We start from the raw sequence: 13,888 nt of genomic DNA on the forward strand, positions 1-13,888 counted from the left end.
GGGGTGGCTCCAGGGCCCTTGGTTAAAATGTATAGGCTCATGGGATAGTAGGTCCATGAGGGCCCAAGAGACCAAGAGACGGCCTAGCCTAGCACTCCGTAGCTTGTAAATGATGATGTGAAAGCCCGGGGGAGTTAAGGGGCTGGTCACACGCGACAACACTACACGGCTACCTAACTCATTAGACAAACAGCCCAGCTCTTTTTTTCTTGCTAGAATAAGGGGCCTCTTCTCCTTGTCATCTTCTGCTTGGGGCCGGTCCCTCCTCTTCATTCCTGCTTCCTGGCCCCAGGCTCTGGCTGGGGCCTCCTTATCCTACAAGCCTCCCTGAGAGCCACCACAGAGCATGAAGCCATCTCCTGTGTGTGTGTGTGTGTGTGTGTGTGTGTGTGTTTCTTAGGTCCCCCCGGGAGGGGGCGGGGCCGCCAGCTACCACCTGTGCAATCTATACCTTAGTTCAAAGCCATTTACAAACCCAGGGCCATGAATTCTTGGGCTGAGGGTACCAAGACAACCCCATTAGATGACTGGGAAGAGAGGCTAGGAAAGGCCCGTGATGTCATTGTCTGCTGCCACCATCAGAGTGCACTCATTATGTGCTCAAATGTGCACAGTGTCTCATTGGCTGCCGGACAAAGCCAGTGCTGCCCTCCGGGGGTCGGCAGGGTGGGGCTGAGGTGGGCCGCAGACCTCAGGCCCCAGGGCTCAGCCCCCTCACACATGTGCTTCCTCAAATGACCTCAAGCTCAGAAAATGAGATTCAGAAGAACTGGTTTGAGGGTGTTCTCTCAGACCATGAAACATTTCTTGTTTAAGAATCAGAACAGATTACAAAAACAAGAACAATAACAAACCCAAATATTAGGAAAACAAAGGTCCAGAACACAGGGGAAAAGTGAAGAGTTAATAGGAAGTAGAAGTTCATTTCTGAAAAGTTTTGGGACTGATATGATCAGCCTGTCTGAAGTTGGTCAGGCAGTTCTCTAACCTGGCTATTCCAACACGGTAAGGAGGGAGAGGGATCAGAACAGGAGGGGACCCTGGGAACGATGTCTAGATGGCTGCGTGGGTCGCCTGAATCTAAGCCGCGTGGGCTCACTGGACGCCTCTGAGATCTGAGTATCTTTGGAGATAAAAGCCCAGCGTGAGGGACCCGTGGTCTCCCTGTACTCTCCCAGGGAGCTGGGGGCTTCAGACCTCCTCTTTCTAAAACCTGAGCCCCTGCTGAGAGAAGCACTATTTTCTGAAATCCAAACAGTCCCCCCAGAGAATTGTAGCCTCTTTGTCTGGGAGTAGGTTGGAGGCCACCAAACAGCCTGGCCGGGTAGGCAAACTGTACTGAGATTCCTCCAGAAGACAACAGATCTGGGTTAGGTGGGTGAGGTGTATGTGGGTGGGAAAGGAAGCATGTTTACCCGGTTTCCCACTTCAGGAATAAATAGACACCTGTCTTTCTTCCTCTGCAACCATGGAAAGCTTATGATGGATCACGTAGCAGAGATGGGGGCAGAAAGGGAGACACCACACAGGCCAAACACTTCCCTGACCATGGAAATCATCAGAAAAAAGGTCTCATTCATTTTACAGTATATTAAGCTTCGAAACTTCTAAGGGCACCTCTTGGTTAGAAAAAATACATATACACACATTCCTAGAGAACTGGGAATTAGGTGAGGTGCAGCCGACACTGAGGAAGGCCAGTCCTGAAAGCTGGGGAGGCAGCAGCCGGCCTGGAGCAGGGGGACAGGAGGTGGACAGAGGGCCACCCCCCACCCCAAAACCTCCCCAAGGTGAAATTCAACAGCTCACCCTCAGCAAACCGTTCAAAGCTGACCAACTCCCAAGACCACAGTGGAGAGGAGTAGAAAAGCAAGATCAAGAGCGTTTTAGTTTGGTCTAAGTGGAAATATCCAGCCACTCAAACTGAGGTTTCACGTGGTTGGATGTGCGTGTGTGTGTGTGTGTGTGTGTGTGTGCGCATGCACACATGCGTGCACACGGCGCGGCATTCCTAGGAAAGTCTCCGTAGCATGTATTTCTCTTTGCTAGGAAGAAACTAGAAGTGCACGTGTGTGTAGGGAGAAAGGGTCATGAATTAAACTAAAAATAGTGTTTGTTGAGAGCATCTTGAGGACAGTGCTGGTGAGAGTAGTGATAATGAGGGGGCAGACGTGGGCAGAGAGATTTTGTCGTTTTAATTAATACCTCCCACCATATGGAGGAATCCCGGTGTCCCTGAGACGTTTTAGTTTCCTGTTGGTTGGCACTCAGTGGATTCCCTCTCTCCATCCCAGGGACTGCGTCCTGAGCCAAACAAGGGGCTCGTTCATGTTCTGCGGCCACAGCCAGAGCGACGGCCAGCCTCTCTGGGGCGGGAGCACTTGGCCGGCCTACCAAGGGCCAGTTGTACGAGTCCTGAGAGGTGGACCTGAAGCATTCTCACTTGGAAATGCTTTCCTAGACTTCACATTTTTTAATTTTTAAAAATATTTTAAAGGATTTTATTTATTTGTGAGCAAGCGCGAGCAAGCACCAGCAGGAGAGGCAGGGGCAGAGGGAGAAGCAGACTCTGCTGAGCAGGGAGCCCGTCACGGGGCTTGATCCCAGGACCCCGAGATCATGACCTGAGCCAAAGGCAGACGCTTAACCGACTGAGCCACCCGGGCGCCCCTAGACTTTACATTTAATTTTCAAAGGAAGGAGGGGGGGTTATCAACAGCAGCCAGCCGCCTCAGTTTCCCATGGCTGTCTACCTTATTTTAGCCACAGTACTTGTGGCTTTTAGGTCAGTTTTGGTTTGAAGGGGCCCCTGATTCTGCTCCAAATCATCTAATGTTGCAGCTTCTCCGACTTTCCAGCCCACGAAAGGGCAGGTGGTTCTGCGGTCTGCGAGCGTCCCACGAGCCAGGGCACGCGCACCCGCCTCCTCTGCCGGGGAGGCCACCCGGATGCCCTAACTCAGGAGGCTGGGTGGGGGGGGGGCAGCAAGCATCAGAGCGCCTGGCGGTCCTTGCCACCCGGGGCACAGGGGAGCAACCTCGCGGCCGCCACCCCGAGCAAGAACCGAAGCCACCGCTCGGCGTCCGCGATGGCCAGGGGCTGAGTCACTTACGTTTTAGAATGTTCCTCTGCTCCAGTTCCTCTGCTGTCGGCCTCTGGCTCAGCCGCCTACGGAAAAAATCCAGGAAAAGTTTTTGGACCATATCGTATCCTCCCTGGGTCATTAGTCTCGGCGGCCCGCGTAGATACATGAGGCAGGGAGGAGAGTGGCTCCAATCGCTGTCCCATCCTGGGCCCCGGGCTGCGGGCCTTCACCACGCCGCCGGCTCAGTTCCTCAATTTCAACCCCAGGAAAGGCACCGGGCGGCGCGTCCGGGAGCTGACCCTGCCCCTTCCCCTGCCCCCGCCCTCCGCAGCCCTGCTCCCCCACCGCCTGGGGCCACCGGGACTCTCCCCTTCACAGAGATCCCTTTCTTTCCTGTGGCCTCCTAACTCGGGGACCGTGGCCTCTGCCCTCCCTCCACCCCCTCCCCCCAGGCTAGAGCTCGCTTCTTGCCATGTTTGTGCAGAGCCAGTTAGAGCACCAAGAGGGTCATGGCCCCGGGGGGATGCAAGACAGTGTGTCTTGTCTGCGAAGAACAATAGGTGCTCTTCTTCTGGTCTCCGCCCATCCCAGGGAAGGGACGGGAACAGCAGCGACACTCCTGTTGCCACTCCTGCTGCCGGCACCGGCACCGTAACTGAGCCCTACCGAGTGCAGCATCACAGCAGGGCCGTGAACTTGCCAGGATGCAACAGTGGCGGGCGGGGACAGCCAGCAGCGGCCCCCGCGTCCGGATAGAAGTCGGTGGCCGGTGGGCCGGGCACGCGGTGGTGCAAAAAGTTCTAGGAATGAGCAACACAAACCGTGCACCGCAGTATTCACGGAGACGCCTGCATTTTTTGAAGCTCTGGGCAGTTATCTCAAGACCCCCCCAAAGTTGAGCAGCCTGCTTCACCCCCCGGAGGAGGTGTGTGTGAGATGAGAAGGAGCCCGGCGGGGTGGGTGGGAAGTGGGTGCTCTCCTGGCAGCACAGGCTGTGCCCCCAATCCCAGCATCGGCCACCAGCGTCTCCGGCTGGCAAGGCGTCCACACCGTGGAATCTCAAGAGAGACCCGGCGTGAAAACATCGTCCGTGGAGTTACCAAGTGCAAGCAGTTTAAATTCAATGCAATTTGTCACCTGTCATCCTCCTCATTGCCCTGGACTCTGTGAGACCCCCCCACCCCCCATGTCATCACCATAGATGCTCTAGTAGGGAGGGCACAGGCTTTGATGCTACAGAAAGGATTTGGGGTCAGATACTGCTCTGTAAACTCCTTAGCACCCTGGAAATGGCTAGAAATTGTAATCTGAAGCGTTTTTCAGTTTATAAGAACGTTTTCATGTTCATTAGTCACGTTCCCTCCCAAATGTCCCATGAAGACACCGTTGCTTCCCACTGATCTGGGCCAGCTGTATATTTTGGAAATTTGCAATACTGGAGGCTCTAAATTGGGATTCCACAATCTCTAAGCCTTTCTGAAAATAGCACTCGCGGACCTGGGGAGGAAACCATGTCATTGGTCTGGAATGAGGACCACACTCAGACTGAGCTTCTCGGAGGCCCTGTCTCACCTTTCCATTTATCTTACCCCAGAACGCTTGCTTTGTCTGGAGGGATGTGCAGGTGGCTTTATGGGACCACTTGGTGGAATCCAGGCTCTGGGTGAAGCCAGGGCTTTAGGTCAGTAGGTTTCAAAGTGATTGAAGCTCCGGATGCAAGCTTGCATCCCAGAAGCCTTATGGCCAGAAGCATCTGCAGAAAGTTCCCCCACTGGCTTGTGCTGAGAACCCCACCGATTCTCTCCCCGGACCCACTGCCTGGCTCTGTGCTGGCTTTTTCATTTTTGCTTTTCCTTATGGGTCATGTTTGGAGGGGACAAAACAATAAGTGACTGAGCTCTAAGCAGGACAAATTGCATTAGCTAGGAGGCCTCGGAGTCAAAGACACACGCTTTCAAATGAGGCCCTCTGTTGAGGTGTCATTTCTCTTGAAAAGGTCTAAGAACATTGAGGCCGATCACGGCTATAAAACGCAGCAAAGCTCTCCCGAAGGACACGGGCGACGATCAGTCATTTTGGCTTTGAAGATGAGACTGGGTAGGGAAATGATACTGGGGCATCGTGATGACAAAGCACTAAACAGTTCAGGAGTTAGGGGATCTGGGTTCTCGTTCTCGCTCTGCTCAGAACCTGCTTTCTCGTGGACAAGGTGTGGGACTCCGCTGTGAATAATAAATAGTAATTTAATTGCCTAAGGCATGGTTTTTAGAAACATATGCTATGTACTTAGCCACATCTGAATGAGGACTGTTTTACTGCAAGTGAGCTGGGGAGGGAGGGATAGAAATAAGGATAGAAAGAAAGAAAGAAAAAAAAGAAAAAAGAAAACGTATAATAAAAATAAATAAACCCATTTATTCATTTCACAAATTATTTGTTAGAGGCCAGCTCTGTGCCAAGTTCTGTGTTAGGGGCACCAGGTCAGGACAAGCAGGTCAAGGTCCTGCCTCCGGGGGAGGCAATCATTCACCAGGTAGTCATGGAAGTAAGTAGGCCACGTATCTGTAGTAAAAGGCTTCCGACAGGAGGCACGTGCGCGGGGATTCTGACCCAATTGGGTCAGGAGAGGGTCCCCAGCAGAAGTGACACTGTGCCCCGATGTGAAGGGCAGAGGGAGCCACGTTGCTGGAAGGTGGACAGCCAGGGGAGGAAGGATGGTGGGGAACAGGCAGGTGCCAGGCCGTGTGGCCCGTGGGGGCTGTGTTCAGGATTTTGGCAACGAAAGAGTTGATATTTTAGAATCAGAGAGGGGAAGGGTGAGTGAACATTTCAGATTTACAATGGATTTCCTGGTGGTTGTCTGGAGAAGGGATTGGCGGTGAGAGGACAAGAGACGGTTTGGGAAGAAGCCACAGGAGGCTCCTGTGCAGCTGGTAAGGGAGGGGGGACACCTGAGCCAGGCGGTGGCAGCTGACATGGCCCGTTCTTAGGAAGCCAAGCAGACAGACCGTGGAGATGCGGTGTAGATGGACAGAGGCGGGAGGAGCAGGGATACATAAGATCTGTCTGTCTGTCTGTCTGAGGTTTCACGGCTTACACAACTGGATGGATGGTAAAACAATTCACTGAGATGGGAACGAGGGAAGAGCAGCAGGGTATTTTGGAGGATGGTAAGGGTGGAAGGGAACCATGAGTTTGAGTTTGGATTGTTGAGTCAGAATGCTTTTGTAACATCCAAGTGGAGAGGTCAGGTAGGCAGGTGCATGCACGGGGCTCAGTGGAGACCTCAGTGGAGAGGTCGAGGCCATTGAGAGAAATCTGGGGCTGAAACTATTGAAAGAGTCCAGATGTCCATCAGCAGATGAAAGGATAAAGAAGATGTGGTATAGATATACAGTGGACTACTACTCAGCCATCAAAAAAAAAAAAAAAGAAATGTCACCATTTGCAATGATGTGGATGAAACTAGAGAATATTATGCTAAGCAAATAAGTCAATCAGAGAAAGACAAGTTTATAATCTCACTCATGTGGAATTTAAGGAACAAAACAGGGCAGCCTGGGTGCTCAGAGGTTTGGTGCCGCCTTCAGCCCAGGGCGAGATCCTGGAGACCCGGGATCAAGTCCCGCGTCGGGCTCCCTGCAGGGAGCCTGCTTCTCCCTCTGCCTGTGTCTCTGCCTCTCTCTGTCTTTCATGAATAAATAAATAAAATTAAAAAAAAAAAAAAGAAATGAAACAAAGGATCATAGGGGAAGAGAGGGAAAAATAAAAGAAGATGAAATCGAGATGGAGACAAACCATAAGAGTCTCTTAATCATAGGCAACAAACTGAGGGTGGCTGGAGGGGAGGTGGGTGGGGGGACGAGGTAACTGGGTGACTGGCATTAAGGACAGCATGTGCTGTGATGAGCATTGGGTGTTACACATACAACTGATGAATCACTGACCTCTACCTCTGAAACTAATAATACATTATATGTTAATTAATTGAATTTAAATAAAACCAAAAGAAATCTGGAGCTGGTCTGCAATATGGAGAATATCTGAAGCCAGGAGTATGATGGAGCACAGCCTGAGGAGGCAAGAGGACTGAGGCTGGAACCTCACAGAAGCTCACTATTTACCACTCAGACTGAGCATAATGACCCTCCCGGGAGCTAGAGGAGGGCAGGCCGTGAGGGCAGGTGAAAACATAGCACATCCTGGAAGCGAGGTGGCAAGATGGGCACAACCAACAACGAACGGGTGCCGAGTGCTGCTGAGGAGTCAGGTGAGCCTGGCAAACTGCCCATGGGGTCCAGGACCAGGTGGGCTGTTAGCAACCTCATCTAGAGTTCTTTCAGGGGGTGCAGGGACTGGAAGCCAGGATGAAGGGGCTTGAGAACAGAGGTGGGAAGATGGACAAGGAGAGATGATTCTTCCCAAAGCCTGGCTGGACGAGAGAGTTGCAGGTGAAGTGGGCTCTGGTGAGGTTTACACTTTTTACTGGGACAAGACTGGATGTGTTTAATGGAAAGAATCCAGATGAGGTGGTCCTGTCGAGACACTACGTAAGGAGGGAGGAGGCTCGGTTGACGGTGCGGAATCCCGAGGAGGTTGGGGGTGGGGGGTGGGGTTGTCCAGGGACACAGAGGCCTTCCTTCTCAAATGGAGGGATGGATCTTTACCAAGACAGGGCAAGCAGGATGGCTTGTGTGTAGGTGTTGTACGTAGGTGTCTATGCTTGTATTGGAATTAATGAAGAGTTCCCAACTGATGGCCTTCACTTACTAGAACACAAGTTAAGTCAGTCTATTACAAGGATGACTTATATCAGCTTAAAATATTACCTGTCCTTGACCGGTTGGTCTTTGGACAGAGCCAAATTCATAAACCGAAGGCCTAAAGCTCTAGCTTCAGAATTCTAGCGGCCAGTGGTCCTTCAGGGAAGGACCCAGGGCAGCCTGACATGGTCCAAGTAAAGCAGCCTTCTGCTGGGCTCCTTTCCAGATCTACCTTGTACAGAAATACTGGTTACTAGAAAGCCGGATAGCAGAGCACAATTACTCTATTAATGAATAGTGGTCAGTTTTATGAATAATCCCAAGGAGCTGCCTTAACTCCAGGAATAAAGACAGAGGTGCTTTCTGAATGTATTGTATCTCTTACCCCTGCCTTGAGAGTACGTTCAAGTAACTATGTCGGATTTAAACTCACAATTACATTTAAAAAGTGGTTCCCGACTCTATATTTAGACATGACCATGTATATGGGAAACGTTCTTGGGAGTTAAACTTTTCTATAAAATGAATGATCGGAAAGTGGAAGTTTTAACGTGCTCTCAAGTGATCTATGTAAATAGCTTCTATTTATATATGTGGCCCTGGTTTATAAGGTATCTCTGAGCTGCAAAGTTGTTGTCACTCCAAAACGATTTCTTCCTTACATGGACCACTGCTAAATGACCTGCATTGGCAGTGAAAAATCAGTGAGTTCTTATTTAAATGCCACGCGCCATCCATCGCCACCTGGGAGCCGTCTAGGTTCTTGCAGAAGTTAGACATGGATTTTGTGTAGTATCAGTTGGAACAACTCTATGCTGGTGACAGCAAGAAACAAGGAAACAAACCGAGGCTCTTCTTTTCTCATGCAGGGACCATGAAAAACAAACCTGAAGCAAATGGCACTTTGGTTTTGGCCTTGGAAAAAGGAGACCGAGAGAGAATGTAGTGGCAAGATGCTTAAAACAATATGCAGAGCAGGGGAGGCTCTCTCCCCCAGAGACGTGGTGACAAAACCTTTGCAGGTCTGACTCCTGATGCTGACAAGGATTTGTTCTGCCGCAAGGAGCTAATGAGCCTTCTGCTGGCGTCAGAACTGCCAAGGTCACGGATTTCATTAGCGTTTGCAACTGCTGCTTGTTCTGAGCGCCCGGATTTTAAAGTTTGGATCTCTGAAGCTGTATCTGCATCTCAGGAAAAGGCAAAGCAGGGTTACCTTTGCTCTTCTGCATCTCGGCCCCAGGAGGAGGGAACAGCCCTTCCAGACAGGTGGGAAGAGAAAAATGGGAAGGACTCGTCCTCTCTCCTAAGGGGGAAGGAGACGGGTTTCCCAATTGCTGCCCCGGGTGGGAGATGGAATGAGTGAAGACAGGCATGGTGGGGCCAGGGAGGGAGACACAGTGAGTTCCAGCCCCTCCTTGGGAATCTTTCCAGAGGATGTATCGGTTATGTGTGGGCTGGGCGTTTCTGTCTGGCCTTGGTCACTGCTACATCCCCAGGTCCTAGGAGACCACGGAGAACAAAATAGGTGCTTTTAGTCATTCTTCAGCCCGGATCCTACCAGTTCTTATGCCACACAAGCCCCTGGGAGGATCCTAACCCCCAGTCACAACTTTAGTTCATATCTGATATCCCGATGACTCTAAAATCTCTACCTCTCGTCTTAGTTTTGAGTTGCAGATTCCTTTTCCAATATATACTCCTACAAGCTGTCGGACTCAGGAGGTCCTCGATGATTGAATCCATCTTTCCCTTCTACCCAGACAGGTCTGCATCCCCTTGAGCTGTCCAAGCCCAGGAAACTGGGAATCGTCGTTGGGCTGCTTTACCCTCGACAACCAATCCACCACCAGGTCCAAACCGTCCCCCATTCCAGCCCAGCACAGCCTCCTCAGGAAAGCAGGCCTGAGCATCTCTCCTGGCTGCTGCAGCCCATGCCTCTTGGGTCCTCCTCCACCCCACGGAATGCCCTTTCTAAGGGGAAACCTGACCACATCCCTCCCTGCTTGAAAACTATGCACATCCACCCGGGACCTTTGGGGGGTGGGGTGGCTTCAAACACCCAGTGTCCTATAAGAGTCTTTGTGATCTGGATGCTTGCCAAGAATCTCCCCACTCCTACTCTGTCCTTTAGACATAATGTGTCTTTCTGGTTTCTTCTCGATTTTCATGCCTTTTTCTTCTTCTTTGTTGGGCTAACTGGTAATAGTCCTCAAACTCACAGCATCAGCCTGAAACATCACTTCCTCTGGTCACTAACCTTTTGGTGACGGTGCCTCCACGGTGTGGGACAACAGTCCTGTGTCTCCTGTACGCCGGTGCTCGTCCTACTGGACCTATTTCTTGTGATCACCTGGCTTGTCCACTGGACCCGGGGGCTCGAGCCCTGCAACACGGGGCCACCCGGCGCCCTCACCCCACCAGGGTTGCTTCATGACCACAGACCTGGGCGGCTGCAGGGGCCCCGCAGGAAGGGCCTCTTGCACGGGCTCTCCTGCTCTGCTGACATATGAAATTTTCAGTACTTTCTGGATGAAGAACATCCTCACTGGCTCACCATGGGCTCTGCAGTCTGCTAACTGGAGCACGCCACCGTGAGCCAATGACCGGTTCTCAAACCTTGCTCTTCCAGCATCAGGGATCAGCTCTGGCCAAGGTCACTGAGGACGGAACTGCCAAATCCGTGGCCTTTCCAGAGCCCTCATCGTACCTGACCCTTCTCTACCGTGTGGCACCTCTGATGAACGGCTACTTCCGGAAGCTCGTTCGAGTCCCCTGGTTCGAGAGTCAGCACTCTCCCAGCTTCTCTGCACCCTTAGCTTGGGGTGCTTGCAGGCTGTATGCATAGCAAGAGCCCCAGGGGTGCCCTGTCCTGGGGGTGGCTTCAGAAGCAGCACCCCGTGTGCCATGCCCAGCCTGAGTCGGCCACCCGACAGGCGGGGGGCCTCGGGGGAGCTGGCCTTCTCCCCAGCCTCGGCCTCCCCACCTTCCGTGGCATGGAGAGTTGCCATGGGCCGGCAGTGGGTTGCCTAGAACTCTGGTGCACGGAAGGAGAGGGGGGAGGGAGTGGGGGCAGAGGGAGGGCACGGAGGCCACAGCCAGCCCGTTCCACTCTGCTGACACCTGGAACTCAATCTGGATCTCAAAACTAAGATGAGAGGGGTGACACTGCACGAAATCCGAGCTCACACTCACTCCCCCCGTGTCCAGTGGTGTGAGTGGAAGGCCCCCGTACCTTCACCCCCGGTTCCGAGGTGCACATCCTGAGATAACCGGGTGCACATCCAGGGCCTGGAGAAGTGGCAGGGGCGCCTCTGATTCCATCAGCAGAGCTCGTAGCTCCCCCTGCTGGGCGCCCTCATCGGGATCTCAGCCTCGCCCACGACACCCGCACTACCCACTGACGTGACCATCCTCTCAACTAGACCGGGAATCCTCCACAGGCACATTATGTCTTATTTACCTCTGAGCTCCTAGACTTAGTACGGGGCCTGGCACCCAGGAGGGGCTCTGCAGACCTCTGATGATTCGATTAACAAGTAACACTTCAGCCCATGGAGTGGAGCCCAGAACCCAGTCCTGGCCTCTGCCCCTGAAGAGGTTCCTCTGGGAAGAGTGAACGGCAGTTTGGCTTTTATACTTCAGGCCTGTGCCCTGCTACCCTTCCTCCCTGCCAGGCGGAACAAGTCTTACAATTATCGATTTATGCACCCACCTCTTTCCAGGCAATAGCTTTCAATTTTCTTCCTCCTCCTCATTCTCCTCCCAAATAGCTTGCTTACAGCATGGGAAAGAGCCCAGAGAGGGGAAAACGGGTTGGAGTCCAGAGCCTGACTCCTGGCCTGCCTCCCCCGTTAACCAGGAGGTCGCCTGGGCATGTTACGCTGCTGGACCTCCGTGCCCAGTTCTGGTGTCCGGCAGGTGGCTGTAACCACTAGCTAGGCCTACCTGCCGCCCAGGAGCGCTGAGAGGCCCGAATGGGGATGAGAGATAAAAATCCCTTTTAAAGGAAGGAGAAGGCATGACATTTTATTTTGGGTACCTTGAAGAAAAGTCTCTGACTTCAAATAGATAAACAGGTTACTCTTAAGAAAGACATGTTTTTGGCTTTGTCCATTGGAGGCTGTGGCCCCAATGTGAGGCCCTATGACCAAGCTCAGGTACTGGGAGGTAAAAGCCAGAGAAAACACTGAAATATGTGGAGTTGAAATCAGTATGGAAATGACAAGGGGACCAGCTGTTTTGCTATGCGTTAAGCCCATTTAATAAAAACCAAAGCGGTATGAAAAGTGAGAGCCTGGAGTTGCCTTGGCTGACTCACTTGGTAGAGCGTGTGACTCCTGACCTCAGGGTTCTATTTATTTATTTATTTATTTATTTATTTATTTATTTATTTGAGAGAGAGAGAGGCAGAGACACAGGCAGAGGGAGAAGCAGGCTCCATGCAAGGAGCCTGATGTGGGACTCGACCCTGGGACTCCAGGATCACGCCCTGAGCCAATGTCAGGTGCCAAACTGCTGAGCCACCCAGGGATCCCTGACCTTAGGGCTCTAATTTTGAACCCCACACTGGATGCAGAGGTGACTTAAAAAAAATCTTTAAAAACAAAAAATCTGAGAGCCTACATAGTGAATAGTTTCAGTATTACCAGCATTATTAGGCATAAATCCAGTATTAGCAATCAGTAAGATTTTACTTTGAAAGAGTATTTGAATTGTTACAGTAGAAATTAAGATAGCTAATCAAGTTACCTGAAGAATATACTCATTTTAACAAGGCCATCCCTACCTGAAGAATCAATCAGTACAAAGGCTAAAACAATGTGATGTCAAAAGATAAGGAATGTGGGAATTAAAAATGTCCACTGTTCTATCTACCACATTAAAGTGATTAAGGAGGCCTGGTCAACTTTAGCTTAATTTTATCTGTCTATCCATCTGTGCATCTGTCCCTCCATCTGTCCATCCATGCATGAGTGAGTCTTTCTGTCTGTCCATCCGTTACATACCAGACATTGGGCTAAGCCTTCAACTATTTATCATAACAGATAAGCAGTCTATCACTTTCTCGGTTCTTACAGAAGATGCAACAGTAATCTACACGAATCACAATGCCAAAGAGATTCATCTCATTTGTCAACTCTGGCCGTTTGACAGAAGCTGCCAGGAGCTGTGTGTTGAGAAGGATTCTGAAGTCTGCCCACATCTTTGTTATGAGTCATGCTGCAAATAAATCCTCCTCAAGTTATCGTAATTAGTGAGCCCTGTTTCCTGGTGGAAGATGGATGTGAAGATCTTCCTTTCTGATGAAGCTATTCAGGTCTGAGACACTGAGGACTACCAGAGGGGAAGGAGATGGCTGCTTTGGCTGTCACACACAGCAAATCTGGTGCATCAAGAGAGTGACAGCTAATGGTCATTTGATAAGATTGGTATTGTGCCGTTTCTCTTTAAAGGTAGAAGCTCAAACTTCTAAGTCCTCTAAGAGGAATAAGCCAAGAGAAATATTCAGATGACTTACACACAATATTCCCCATGTCACACAAACCCATCATCTCCAATCTTTACAAATTATCCCAACTATTGCTGGAGGTCCCCACTTAATGTGTTTTTTAATGTGTCCTGCCATTACCATGATCAAATGGCATTGGACACTCTCCTCCTTTTATGCCTTAGCCCCTTCACTGAGGACTCTTGCATTCACTGCTGGAAAACCCACCTGACAATACCCGGTCACCTGACTACTGATGGATGCTCATGCTCAGAATCCATTAGTGGAGACCAGAAAGTTGACCTCTAGTGGGCTCAGGACATGTCCACCAAACATGCCCACAACTGTCTGAATCTCAGCAAAAGACTTGATTTAAGCTCAAGCAAGAACTTCAGGTATTTGTGGGCATCCAGAGAGGCTTATTTTGAGCCTTCCCTAGGTATCCCTGTACTTACTGTCCTTAGTCCTTTAAAGAATGTTGCTTTTGATGGACACGGACCACTGGGGCAAGGACAAAGAGTGAATCCAATGAAGAGAGGAAGATCTGGGTGT

At 51.0% G+C, this 13,888-nt stretch overlaps 1 protein-coding gene and 1 long non-coding RNA gene across 13 annotated transcripts in view; one reads left to right on the top strand and one right to left on the bottom strand.

Moving 5' to 3' along the window:
• Positions 1-13,888, bottom strand: part of PHACTR1 (phosphatase and actin regulator 1) — a 555,008-nt gene that overhangs the window by 11,961 nt on the left and 529,159 nt on the right. For all 10 annotated transcript variants that reach the window (XM_072813914.1, XM_072813913.1, XM_072813912.1 and 7 more), the window contains one exon: positions 3,113-3,168. In XM_072813914.1, coding sequence (XP_072670015.1) covers positions 3,113-3,168 — 56 coding nt within the window. The remainder of the gene's footprint in view (positions 1-3,112; positions 3,169-13,888) is intronic.
• LOC140626255 (uncharacterized) lies at positions 478-13,147 on the top strand. Of its 3 annotated transcripts, none has more exons than XR_012025449.1 (3): positions 478-1,005; positions 8,718-9,114; positions 9,609-10,882. It is a non-coding gene; the product is annotated as an uncharacterized lncRNA (long non-coding RNA). The 3 variants fall into 3 exon arrangements; XR_012025450.1 differs by having other exon boundaries at positions 9,613-10,882; XR_012025448.1 differs by lacking the exon at positions 9,609-10,882 and adding an exon at positions 12,927-13,147 and having other exon boundaries at positions 482-1,005.

The sequence above is a fragment of the Canis lupus genome, chromosome 37 (assembly GCF_048164855.1).
Source record: "Canis lupus baileyi chromosome 37, mCanLup2.hap1, whole genome shotgun sequence".
NCBI lineage: Eukaryota > Metazoa > Chordata > Mammalia > Carnivora > Canidae > Canis > Canis lupus.